The sequence below is a fragment of the Mustelus asterias genome, chromosome 10, assembly GCF_964213995.1.
Source record: "Mustelus asterias chromosome 10, sMusAst1.hap1.1, whole genome shotgun sequence".
Taxonomy (NCBI): domain Eukaryota; kingdom Metazoa; phylum Chordata; class Chondrichthyes; order Carcharhiniformes; family Triakidae; genus Mustelus; species Mustelus asterias.
In genome coordinates this window covers 77,380,554-77,394,564 of record NC_135810.1, presented here as the reverse complement: position 1 = coordinate 77,394,564, position 14,011 = coordinate 77,380,554, and the positions used below count along the sequence as shown (strand labels likewise).

The following is a 14,011-nucleotide window of genomic DNA, read 5'->3' as shown; positions in this document are numbered from 1 at the left end:
TGGCATGGGCAACATATTATTGGAATCAATTGGCTTTGTAACTAGCACAATTGACCCTTGATTATCTATTTAAATATGATGGGTGGACTGCCAATTTTGTTGCGCATGGCGGTGAGCTCGGGGATGGGTGGTAATGTGGTGGGGTAGGTACCTGGGCACCCATCCTATTTTACATGCCCCCCACCTCCCCACCCTGGCCAATGTGGGGGCATGTAAAATCCAGCCCTGTGACCTTTCAGCCCTCTGTTGAAACGAATGGCAACTTTTTCTTCTGTTGCAGCTTTTGTGATTGTTTCTGACTAACTTCTCTGTTGACATTTAGTTATATTTGATTACAATGATCTGACCATGAGAACAATTGTTAAAAATTGTGACCATGGCCACAAATGCACTGGGTTACTGATTAGGGATTAGAACAATCAGCCTGAAGGTCACCAGCAGAGCTCAATTAGTGTGATTCCTAATCTGGGACCATTCTGTATCTATGAATCTAAATCCCAGGTCTTGAGTTTCTTTTGTGAAATATTCAGTTGTTGATATGACAGTAAAGTTATCGAAATAAGATGAGTTATAATTGATTTTAGCCGTGGTTTATTCCCAATTTGCAGCATGTCCTTGAGGTAACAGTATGAGTGGCTACATTTTCTACCCGTACGGATTTTCCATTGCATGTGTTGTTAAATTTCTGATACCTTAAAAGGTATGAAGTTGTGCACCGCAATAATGGTTCTTATCTCTAGTGGACAGCAGTTGCTGGAGAGATATTGTATTTATAGACTGTTTGGCAAAAGAATCCCTATCTGCTTAATTGCTGGCGTCATCTACCAAGTACGAAGCTTTGACAGTCTAATAAAGCAGTGGATCTCTCTCCTTGTCTTGTTCTATCATTCATTTGCCTGGAAGTGAAGATTATTGTGCTCAACTTTGAGGTAAGGACTGGTGTCTCTCCAACTTTTGCATTGACTTTTCCTCACCTAATTATTTAATCTAGTTATTGTTTGTCTTCCTTTGTCCTTCTAAATAGGTAGCTTCAGGTGCATGATCTATCTAATTAAATATCAACAAACTGCCGCTTCTACTCTCTGGAGTCATTCAATTAACAGGTTATTAAAGCAAAAGGTTTATTAAATAGTTACAGGGTCGCTCAGAAATGTTGGTACTGCAAATAGATCTGCATCTGATACCTCTCCATAATTAGTCCAGTTGGAGCTTCCATGAAAATTAATCCAAAAAATTGTCCTCTAACTTTTTCATCCTCTTCTCTTATTGTTAAATGAGGTGATCCCCGATTATCAGTAACCATCAGATTATTCTTTAAATGATCATTGTGCAATATCTTCAGATCTGGGTGACACGGTGGCACAGTGATTAGCACCCAGGGACCTGCGTTCGATTCCTGGCTTGGGTCATTGTATGTGCGGAGTCTGCATGTTCTCCCCGTGTCTGTGCGGGTTCCCTCTGGGTGTCCCAGTTTCCTCCCACAGTCCAAAAGAAGTGCTGGTTAGATGCTGTGGCCACGCTAAGTTCTCCCTCAGCGAACAGGCACCGGAGTGTGGCGACTAGAGGATTTTCACAGTAACTTCATTGCAGTGTTATTGCAAGTCTACTTGTGACACTAATAAATAAACTTAAACTTACATCATGAACTACAGGTCAATTTATAGCAATTAATGACTATTTCCAGTGTTTCAGCTGTTAAATGCCAATGACTATTAAGCTTTAAATTATAGCGTTATGCTCTTTCGTGAAATATTTCTTATTTGGCCATTTTCCTTGTTTTCCCATATTTTCCCCCCTTCAATTTTCTCTCCATTTCTCAGGAGGTGTTGAGTTTTGTTGGTGTGCAGTTCCACAGCTATCTGCAGCACTGTGAAATCTCGCAAAAGTAACCATTCCTCCTGTGCTAGTCTAGACATTGTCAGCAGGTTGCTCAACCACAGGATGTCATAACCACGCTCAGTAAAAAAGAAAGAACCCAGACACCCAGAAATGCCTTCCCAACCAAAACTAATTAACTCAGCCTGGACAATGAGTGGAACATAGAGCTTTTTGGATGTGTGGCCCAATTTTGCGTTGAACTATTTAATTGCACACTGCCTCTTCAAGGGAACCATTTGATTTATTTTGTAAAAGTAGTTCTGTGTCAGATTAATTGATTGTTTACCTCATTGCTGTTTACGTGATGTTGCTATTGCCAAATGACTGTTAACAATAGAAACTGAAAAAGCTAGAAATATTCAGTAGGACAGGCAGCATCTGTGGAGAGAAACAAAGTTAAAGTTCCAAGTCGATAACACCAGACTGAAATGTGAACCCTGGTTCTCCCCAAAGGTGCTGCAATATTTGACCTCCTGTAATAATAGAAACGGCATTATGTATCAGCTGGTGGCAACCTTGCCCCAAAATTATATGGTTGCAGGTTTAAGCCCCACTGCATCACACAATATCATGGTTGAAGGAATACTGGAGATGCTGTCTTTTGGATAAGATGCTAAACTGAGTGTCCATCTGGATTTCCAAGGGCATTTTTTGCACAAAAATATACTCATCATAAAATTTGTGTAAGTAAATTACACAGCAGTTCAAATTTGACATTTTATAAAGGGAAATACGGATCGCTTTCTTTCAATCATAGAATCCACACAGTGCAGAGGGAGGCCATCCAGCCCATTGCATCAGCACCTACCCAACTCATGCCCATGACCTCACGCATTTACCATGGCTAATCCATTTAACCTGCAGATTTGGATGCTAAGGGGCAATTTTAACATGGCCAATCCACCTAACCTGCACATCTTTGGACTGTGGGGGGGAATCGGAGCACCCGGGGGGAAACCCCTGCAGACACAGGGAGAACATGCAAACTCCACACAGACACCCAAAACCGGAATCAAATCCAGGTACCTGGCATCGTGATACAGCAGTGCTAACAGTGTGCCACTGTGCCGCCCAATACAGCACATGAAGTGCTTCACTACATTTGCCATTACAGGTTATACTTATAGTGCATATTTACATTTCACGTCAAACATTCACTGGGGTTTTGAATGGTTTCCAGACCCTAGCCCAGTGTACTGTGGTGGGAAGATATGGACAGTGGTTTTTCCCCATTGAGCCTCTGCACCTGCTGTCCCAAGATTTAGTGTGTCCATCAGCACGTAGCCCTGTGCCTTGGAATGTGCGAGCCTGGAGCACTCAGTTATCAACAGTCTTTGCACTGGAAGGGTAGCAAGTTTTGAGCAGAACAAACAGCTTTTTCTCACTGAGTTTATGGTCCTCCTGCAGTGATTTATGTTTATCTCCATGTACAATCCCATAGCACATATTGATGAAGAGCAATGGCGTTGTCCCTTGTGCCCTGGTTAATCTTTATCCCTCAATTGACAGCACAAAAACAGATTAACTGGTCATTATCACACTGCTGTATGTAGGAGCTTGCTGTGTGCCAAATAAGCCGTTGTGTTTCCTGTTTTACAACAGTGACTGGACTTCAGAAGTACTTCATTGACTGTGAAGCACTTTGAGATGCCCAGTGGATGTGAAAGTTGCTATATAAATGCAAGCCTTTCCTTTATTCCAAAAAAGCTTCAGTGTTCTTTTGGCACTCACTAACAACATAATAAACATTATATGAATGTAAGTATTTCTTTTATATTTTCAATAAATCACATTTGATTAGCTCCACTGTGTGTTTCTGGATCACAATGCATGAAGTGTAAACTTACAAAACCTGTGAGATACTTATCCCCCTGTAGCTATTGGCAGTTGAATGTTTAATTTAGTTACTGCCGACTACAATTTAATGACACCTCTTAATGTGTTTTCTGTTTAAACCCTGCTGGTCTTTTTCCACAGTTTAAGGAGCTTCCGCCTTAACATTTGTATCTTTTCCTTTTGTTCTGCCTTTGTCCAGCTATTTTGTTTTTGAATTCATTTGTTTAAGCAGGATTAAGCAATAACTGAATTAACTTTTAAACTGTCAGCAGGCACATTTGACTGTCTCCATGGTAATGTAAGTTTTGTAAATCACATGTTTTTCAACACAAGAAATAAAAACTAAGGGGCGTTGACCTCGGGTGGGATTTTCCGGTTTCAGGGCGAGCGCAGCCGGAAAATCCCGCCCACAATTGTATGAGACATATGGAACAATGTTTTTATTGAAAAAAGATAAAGTTCTTATACTTACATGGTGTTTTATTATGTTGCTCAAATGTCTTAAAATATTCTAAATGAATATTTTACAATGTAATAGCTGTTGAAATGTAGGCAAATACAACAGCTTTTTTGATTCAGCAGCATGGCATAAACATCAGTGAATCATAGAAACCTACAGTGCAGAAGGAGGCCATTCGGCCCATTGAGTCTGCACCGACCACAATCCCACCCAGGCCCTATCCCCATAACCCCATGCAATTACCCTAGCAAGTCCCCCTGACACTAAGGGGCAATTTAGCATGGCCAATCCACCTAACTTGCACATCTTTGGACTGTGGGAGGAAACTGGAGCACCCGGACGAAACCCACGCAGACAGGGGGAGAATGTGCAAACTCCACACAGACAGTGACCCAAGCCAGGAATCGAACACAAGTCCCTGGCTCCGTGAGGCAGCAGTGCTAACCACTGTTTCAGTGTGCCACCCTGTATGAAATGCATGATCAGTTAATTTGTATTTTTGGTGCAGTTGATTGAGGGAAGCATGTGCTTTCAATTAAGAGATAATATATGTTTATCCCAAACCAAAACATAAATTCTTTAAAATTTAATTAAATGCAAACGTTACATTTTCATTTGGTGCATTTATCCTCATCTGTCGTTCTCATACTCCGGTCTTTTTTTTTTCAATTTTCCATTTTGAAGCTGGAGAAAACATTAAAAAGGGAGATTTTGATTGCCTTAAACTAGTTCCAAAGGTTTGGGGAAGAGAAAAGGCTGACACACTTCAGATCAGATGCTAAACTCGCAAAGAGCACCCTAGGAAATCCTATCCACTGACCCAGAAGCTGAAAAGCATCATGATTCGGAAAGAAATATGGGGTAAAATGGGGTAAGCACAACATTTCCAACAAGATACTTTACTGTAGGCATTTAAAACAATCAAACACTAAAAGCTAAACCTACACGGCTTATTTCCATAATCGTATCACAGTCATCATTTTGTCATGACATACCTATTTACACCACCAGGAGGCAGTGGGCACACTCAATACACTGCACCAGCATCTGTTGTGTTATTATTGGCAAGCTGTCCTTTTAGACGTGAAACAAGGAGCCCTTTGGGAAAATGGAAAGTTCAAACCAGAATTAGATTGCGCCCTGTCTCAGAAGTTAACAGTGCATTTCACATATTCGTCTCATTGCACAGACACCAATGATATCAGTATGGAATGCTGCAGCTCCCAGGGAATTATCTCATTTCACTGAGGGATGTGTGAGTTACATTTCGCCCTTTTGTTTTAATGAAAGGTTTAATAAATTTCTGGCTTTCGAGGATATTTTTCTGTGTAACAAAGAGATTTCGCTATGAAAAGCACTAATTAGAGCGAGAAATAGAAAGGTGAGAACCGCAGCTCAGCTTAAGAGCTTCTCTATATCAAATTATAGATCTGTGATGCCGCAATTAATTTGGAACTATGGGGGTGCAGCAACACACTTCTGATGCCATCCAAGCAACAGGAGTGCTGCTCAACTCATTGCTAGCGTGCTAAAGCTTTTGTTTCACAACTATATTTCACAGTGCTGGATAGCAGCCTTTTCTGGAGTGCACAAGCACCCTTAGTTCCTGTCAGTGTTTGCTCCCTCACCGTTTATTTACGGAATCATCCCTCACATAGAATCTAAGCAAAATGTCCATCTTAGGCTGCTTACTTTTGATTTGATTTGATTTATTATTGTCACATGTATTAGCATTCAGTGAAAAATATTGTTTCTTGCGCGCTATACAGACAAAGCATACCTTACATGGAGAAGAAAAGGAGAGAGTGCAGAATGTAGTGTTACAGTCATAGCTAGGGTGTAGAGAAAGATCAACTTAATGCAAGGTAAGTCCATTCAAAAGTCTGACAGCTGCAGGGAAGAAGCTGTTCTTGAGTCGGTTGGTACATGATCTCAGACTTTTGTATCTTTTTCTCGACGGAAGAAGGTGGAAGAGAGAATGTCCGGGGTCTGTGGGGTCCTTAATTATGCTGGCTGCTTTGCCGGGGCAGCGGGAAGTGTAGACAGAGTCAATGGATGGGAGGCTGGTTTGCATGATAGAATTGGCTACATTCAAGACTTTTTGTAGTTTCTTGTGGTCTTGGGCAGATCAGGAGCCATACCAAGCTGTGATACAATCAGAAAGAATGCTTTCTATGGTGCATTTATAAAAGTTAGTGAGAGTCGTAGTGGACATGCCAAATTTCCTTAGTTACAATAAATTTAAGGAGTTGTTTACGTTTAAACAATGAAGTGTGTTGGGTTTTTGTTCTTAGTTGCTGAGAAACAACTTTCCTTCTGTTTTGTTTATGCCTTTTGTTGATGCAATCAGGCTTAAGTATCTTTTTTTCATCACTATTTTTATAACAGTTGTACCTGACCTGCTGTGTATTGGTTACTTGTTGATTTTTTTGGATTAGCATCTAAGACGGGGAGGGCATTGATTTCCCCATATTGGAGTGATTCTCTTTTTTATAGAGTCAAAATATGTCTTTGCATCTGGAGGTTAGGTACTACAAACTGAAATTCCATTCACTTTACTGTCGTGCTTCAAGTAAAAATGAGTCTATAATAGAATGGAATATTGGATACTCTAATGCATTAGGTGTCTGCTTGTATACAGTGCCAAGTATAGAGTTGCTTCTCTTGCCATCCAGAGAAAAACAAGCTTGTCTATTTCCATCATACATGACTAGATGTCAGCAGGGTTGTAAGTTAGATAGACTGGGGAAGCTGGGACTGTGCTCTGAGAGAAGAGAAAGTTGAAAGGTGATTCAAGAGAAGTGTTCAAAATCATGAGGGGTCTGGGCAGAGTAGATAGAGAGAAACTGTTTCCAATGGTGGAACGACCGAAAACCAGAAGACACTGATTTGGCACTATGATTGGCAAAAGAAGCAATGCCAATGTGAGGAAAACCATTTTAAACACTGAGTGATAAGGATCTGGAAAGCACTGCCTGAGAGCATGGTGCAGGCAGATTAAGTCACGACTTTCAAAGGGAATTTTTTTTTTCATTTATTAGTGTCACAAGTAAGCTTACATTAACACTGCAATTAAGTTACTGTGAAAATCCCCTAGTCGCCACTGGGATGGCAGTTCTATCATATGAGGAGAGACTAAGTTGATTAGGATTATATTCACTGGAGTTTCGAAGAGTTAGAGTGGATCTCATAGAAACTTATAAAATTCTAACAGAATTATACAGGGTAGATTCAGAATGAATGTTCCCAATGGTGGGGAAATCCAGAACTAGGGGTCATAGTTTGGGGATAAGGAGTAAACCTTTTAGGACTGGGGTGAAGAGAAATTTCTTCATCCAGAGGGTGGTGAATGTGTGGAATTCACTACCACAGAATGTAGTTGAGGCCAAAACATTCTGTGATTTCAAGAAGAAATTAGATATAGCTCTTGGGGCTCAAGGGATATGGGGCAGAAGGAGGGATCAGGATATTGAATATGATGATCAGCCATGATCAAAATGAATGGCGGAGCAGGCTCGAAGAGCCGAATGGCCTACTCCATAGAACCATAGAAAATTACAGCTCAGAAACAGGCCTTTTGGCCCTTCTTGTCTGTGCCGAACCATTCTTTGCCTAGTCCCACTTGCCTGCACTTGGACCATATCCCTCCACAACCCTCTCATCCATGAACCCATCCAAATTTTTCTTAAATGTTAAAAGTGCATTTACCACTTTATCCGGCAGCTCATTCCACACTCCCACCACTCTCTGCGTGAAGAAACCCCCCCTCATATTCCCTTTAAACTTTTCTCCTTTCACCCTTAACCCATGCCCTCTGGTTTTTTTCTTCCCTAGCCTCAGCGGAAAAAGCCTGCTTGCATTCACTCTATCTATACCCATCATAATTTTATACACCTCTATCAAATCTCCCCTCATTCTTCTACGCTCCAGAGAATAAAGTCCCAACCTGTTCAATCTCTCTCTGTAACTCAGCTTCTCAAGTCCCGGCAACATCCTTGCTTCCAGTTTCTATATTTCTTTGTTTCTTTGAGCAGGGCTGGAGTGCAGGTGAGGAGGGGGTGGGGGAATGACGGTTCTGGTGGCCTGGTGAAGACAAGAGAGGCAGTGCAAAAGGAGGTGGTAGTACAATGGTTCACAATGGCAGGTAGAGGGGCAAGGAGATGGGTGAATAAGATGAACAATGGAAGGCAGAGGGAAGACGGAGGGAAGGAAACTGGGCCCCAACAAGCCTGCATGAAAAGCTCACAATCAAGGAGATCAAAGGGATACCACATTGCTTACAGGAAGGGAATGTGTAAAGATTCCAAATGTGGTGGGTAGAGGTCCAAGTGGGGCATGTGCGCCTCACAGGTGTTGGGCTTTGGGGGAAAGGTGGTTGAATCAAGGAACAGACTTCTCCTTGAGTCTGCTAGCCTTTTCCCTCTGGGTCATTGACAGCCTGCACAGTCTGGTGAAGACAGGTGGGCTGGACAGAGTGAGAGTGTGCTGGACTGGTATTTAAATATGGCACCAGGATCCTTGAACCCATCAGCTGAAGGCAGGTGGACAAGTCAGCTGCCTGCCCACCAGGAGAGTCGGAGGAGAACTCGCCTGTGCATAATTAATGAGATTCTGATTATTGATCTGGCACCATACTGGCTAGTCGGACAGACACCGCCACAGCCGCCTGTCACCACATTTAGTCTCAAAATGGGAGAATTCCACCTGGAGTGTTGGCCTTTATCTCAAGATGATTGACCAAAGTAGAGGAAGTGATGTTTCAGCTGTACAGAGCACAGTCAGACCACTTCTGGAGTAGTGTGTTCAGATTGGACACTAGCTCAAGAACAATATATTGGCTTTGAAGGGAATACAGTGCAGTTTCACCAGAATGATGCAAAAGCAAACTGTGGATGCTGGAAATCAGACATTAAAAATGGTAAATGCTGGAAATATTCATCAGAGTAGATGATTCCGGTCAAAGGTCACAGACCGAAAATGTTGACTGTCGCTCCACAGATTCTTCCAGCATTTTCTGTTTTAATTTCACCAGAGTGCTGTTGGATGGGTAAAACATCATAACATTATGAGAACAGGTTGGATGAAGAGACTTACAGGGGATGATCTTAACAAAAAAGATTCTAAGTGCCGAACGAGTGTGAAATCGGAAGAGAATTGTGACCATTCTTTGGGTGAGCTCCCAGACACAATTATATGGCACTTAGAAAAAGAAATGAGGCAAAGTGTAATTCCTGCCAGGAGGGGGAGTGAGCCAAGCCAATTCACACCGGGAAGCCAGCTGCTGAGCTGTAGAGGTATTATTGTGTAATTTCCCAGTGCACTCTCCTCACCTTCACCCGCCACGGACGTTGCCCTCAAGCCCCCTGATCGCCACCCTAGTCGATCCTTGATGCAGAGTGTTCCCCCTACGGCCGATCGCCGCCCCAGCCAATCCCTGATGAACAGAATGCTGAATTATCCTGAGAGAAAAGCCAGTTGTGCAGCTGGCGAGCTGCACACGCGTATACCTGCCTCAGTCAGCACTCTGTGTGGAGAATGGAAAATTCCACTCAATGGGTCCTTTAATGCGGATTATTAACAATGACAATTTCAGAGATCCCTGGAAAGGCAACGGAAAATTCTCCAACTCTTTTTTTATTCTGGAACTATGTATAGTTTCAACCTTAACATTATTAGGAAGTCAGTGGAATTTACGATAACATTTATCAGTTGCGTAAGCCCGTTTGCTATGTCATTGCATATTTCAATATATCGCCAGAAAGGCAGTCAGATATCAGTGTTTGAGATCTGCAGTTCTGCAATGCAAAAAAACATTTATTGAAAGGCATTTAATCTGTCCGGACTTCTGCAACTGTCATCTCAGCTACCAAAATACTCTGAGCTTGGAAAATTAAAATAAGAAAATACATCTTACAGTTTTGCGATGCAATCAACATTCACTGCTCTAATGTCAGCTGGCTGATGCTGCAACAACATCACTGCTTCTGCTATGGACCACTGTGCCACAAACTGACATCTAATTTTATGATAGTGCAGGAGCAAAGCAGTTATTGGAGGAAACAGGAACTTTCTGACGCAAAATGCAAAACCTCCAAAATAGAAGATAAAATGTACAAAATAAAACTGGAACAAAATACAAATAATTGCTAAAGCACAGAAGACAAACAATTTTCAAGCAGGAATTTGACCCTTTCATAACATTCAAACATTTCACAATGTTTTCCCCTGTTTTTCGACTGATCCTTTGAGTTTGAGTTGCTGGTTCACTTCCTAAGCTCATGAAGACACAACTGGTGGGTCCTTTATTAGAAACACTATGATAACCATTTAACAGAGATAGCCCAAGATTTTCGCAGAAACAAGTCCTAACATGGGGACCATTTGTAAGCCTCGAGCCTCCATGAATCGGCAACGGAACTCCAGAAGCCTATTCATTACATAAGAACATAAGAAATAGGAGCAGGAGTAGGCCATCTGGCCCTTCGAGCCTGCCCCGCCATTCAACAAGATCATGGCTGATCTGAAGCGAATCAGTTCCACTTACCCGCCTGCTCCCCATTTCCCCTAATTCCCTTATCGATCAGAAAACTATCTACCCGTGATTTAAACATATTCAACGAGGAAGCCTCCACCACTTCAATGGGCAAAGAATTCCAGAGATTCACTACCCTCTGAGAGAAGTTCCCCCTCAACTCTGTTCTGAACCGGCCCCCCCTTATTTTGAGGCTGTGCCCTCTAGTTCTGGTTTCCCTTCTAAGTGGAAAGAATCTCTCCACCTCTACCCTATCCAGCCCCTTCATTATCTTATATGTCTCTATAAGATCACCCCTCATCCTTCTAAACTCCAACGAGTACAGACCCAATCTGTTTAATCACTCCTCATAAGCTACACCCCTCATCTCCGGTATCAACCTGGTGAACCTTCTCTGCACTCCTTCCAAGGCCAATATATCCTTTCGCAAATAAGGGGACCAAAACTGCACACAGTACTCCAGTTGCGGCCTCACCAGTGCCTTGTACAGTTGCAGCAAGACCTCCCTGCTTTTATATTCTATCCCCCTCGCGATAAAGGCCAACATTCCATTCGCCTTCTTGATCACCTGCTGCACCTGCAGACTGAGTTTTTGCGATTCGTGCACAAGGACCCCCATGTCCCTCTGCACAGTCGCACGATGTAATTTTTCTCCATTTATATAATATTCCAATTTACTATTATTTCTTCCAAAGTGGATAACCTCACATTGGCTGCCATTGGCCCATCATCCAATTAAGAATAGCAGATGGGTGCTCCACGCCTCAGGCCCAATCAAAGAGAGGACTGTCAGCTCAGAAGTCTCAGGACACCATGGCAGGTGGTCACTGGGAAGGCAATTAGGACAATGAGAGGGTGCCTCCATCTTGGAGCTTCCTGGCAGGGAAGAAAGACATCTTTGTTCTGCCCAGGCCAAGAATATAGGCCCTGGCATTTTGAAGGGGAATCTTCCAGTATTAGTATCAGGGCAGTGGAATAACCATTGATGCAAGGGGCCCCCTCCTTTAGACCTGGAACCTCTGATAGCCTCATGCAGTTGTCAACCTCCCCATGCAGCAGGGCCCATTCCCCAATGACAAAATGCCAGCGACCGAGGAAGTTGACTCTCTATTGGGCCTGTAATTGATTAAGTTGGCTCCCTTCATTCTGTCGGCGGCAGACAGCCAAGCTTCAGTCATTCTCTGCACTGGGTAACTTCCTTAGTGGCGAGACTGCATCAGGGAGCCAACCCAATGTGGCTCCAAAGCATTTGACCACACCCCCTACCATGGTTTACCCCACCGCCTAGGCACTGGTAAAATCTCACCCATGATGTCTGTAGTCTACGGAACTGAAGATGATTTTTCTGGTATTAAGTGGGCCTCAACAATGGTATCAAATTAAGATTAATAAACCTTTTAGATATGTTCTGGATACTGATGTAACAAATGAGAATAGATATCCTCGGAGACAAAGGTTCCAGTGTGAACTTCTGCCCACTCAAAGAGCCTGAAGGGACTGGAATTTGGACTGCAAAGAACTTCCAAATATATTAATTAGGCGCAGGAGTAGGCCACTCAGCCCCGTTCTGCCATTCAATAAGATCATGGCTGATCTAATTTAAACCTCAACTCCACATTCCTGCCTACCCCAATAACCCTTCATTCCCTCGCTTCTCAAAATCTATTACTCCTTAATAATATTCAAGGAGTCTGTCTCCACCATCTTTTGAGGAAGAGAATTCCAAAGTCTCTCAGATTTTTTTTCCTCATCTCTGTTTTAAGTAGGTAATTCCTTATTTTTAAACAGCAGCCCCGAGTTATAGATATTCCCAGAAGAGAAAACATCCATTCCATATCCGCCCAGTCAAGTCCCTTCAGGATATTGTATGTTTCAATCAAGTCACCTCTTGCTCTTCTAAACTCCAGTGGATACAACCCAGCCTATCCGATTTTTCCTCATAAGACAGTTCTATCCAGTAATTGAGCTGACAGAGCAACCAACCCTGCTTGATCTAGCTGGTACTTGAATGCAGAAAGGCTCACATCATAACTTAATATTCTCCTAAGCGAGCTTGGTACAGCAGCTGAAAAACAATCGCAATAAAATCTTCCATAGGGTGCCAAAATGTTAATATTATTATGACTAGTTGGAAGGAAGATACTGGATTGCCATCCAGATCCTTACTGGGAACAACTTGTCCTTTGTGAATACAATTAGTGGCACAAAGTTAAAGCTACTACAGGTTGGGTTGGTTCATACAGTACTGAAAATTTAGGAGGAATGAACGGATTACCTTATTTAAGACACAGTCCTATGAATGTGTCCCTTTAGTGGTAATGGTTAAAGCTATTTTGAACTGGACTTAAACCCTTATTGGTTAATAAATTAATATTTGTATGCACATGCTGTAACAGAGTCATTTTCGGTTAGACACTCTAACTCTCCTGTTCCCCATTCTGTCCTAAAACCAAATTCAACAGTACCAATGCAGATTGATCCCAACATGAGGATCAAACAATTTAGGAACTAGGATACATTTCAGGGTATCTCATGTAATATTGAGAGTGCTTTCATGGACTTCAGTAATTAGACTAGGTTTCACTCCAGAAACAGATGATACTAATAACCCTGCATGTAGATTTTTGTTGATCTACTTATTTGACTACCACATAGAATGTTTAAAAAAAATCCTCAGTTCTGTATTCTTCATTTTACCCCATTTTATAACATTGCTACAACATTATCAGTTGAATGGCTACATTCAGAACAAGATTGCTTACTTGAACGTGAAATTAATTTAAGGCATAATGATTTCATGATATCTTCATCATATGAATCAGTTACCTCGGGATATATTTACAAGCCCCTTGTGAAGGTCTGCTGTGTTTCTGTACTCATTAAAATGAGTCTGGTGATTAACTCATTAGGAAAAATTAGAGAAGGCAGTGTGGAAAACAGTAAACCTATGGAGAAGAAGGGTCAGCTCCCAGCTGTACTGAAGCTCTGAGAGAGAATGATTTCCTAGCTTTTATATCCTTATATGGTAAAATGACACAGGATTTTATTAGGCAGTCAGCCACACAATTGCTTCAACACGACACTCACCAGATACTAGGCGTGCAGCAGTTTAAACTACTTGAATTCTAGGGGCTGGTGATCTAACACCTTAGCTTCTGTCTGACCAGCAGAACAGTGGGTGACTGACAATCTGTCACAATTTATATTTCTGATCTCATGCTGAGCACTGTGGATCTTTAAATGCTTTTGCTTTTGTTATGATTGAACTGGGATAAATGTAGATGTGCTGAAATGCATCGAGATAA

General features: G+C 42.1%; 1 protein-coding gene across 5 annotated transcripts in view; it reads left to right on the top strand.

Moving 5' to 3' along the window:
• Window positions 1–834: 834 nt before the first annotated feature.
• Window positions 835–14,011, top strand: part of LOC144499690 (four and a half LIM domains protein 2) — a 44,433-nt gene continuing 31,256 nt past the window's right edge. The window contains exon 1 of one of the 5 annotated variants that reach the window (XM_078221967.1): window positions 835–929. Coding sequence is in view for 1 of the 5 variants with exons in the window: in XM_078221963.1 (XP_078078089.1) it covers window positions 5,426–5,429 (4 nt within the window). In the remaining 4 variants the exon portion in view is untranslated. Of the gene's footprint in view, window positions 930–3,511; window positions 3,637–5,283; window positions 5,430–13,764; window positions 13,885–14,011 lie in introns of those variants that run through there. The other 4 variants (XM_078221965.1, XM_078221963.1, XM_078221964.1 and 1 more) reach the window with 4 other exon arrangements.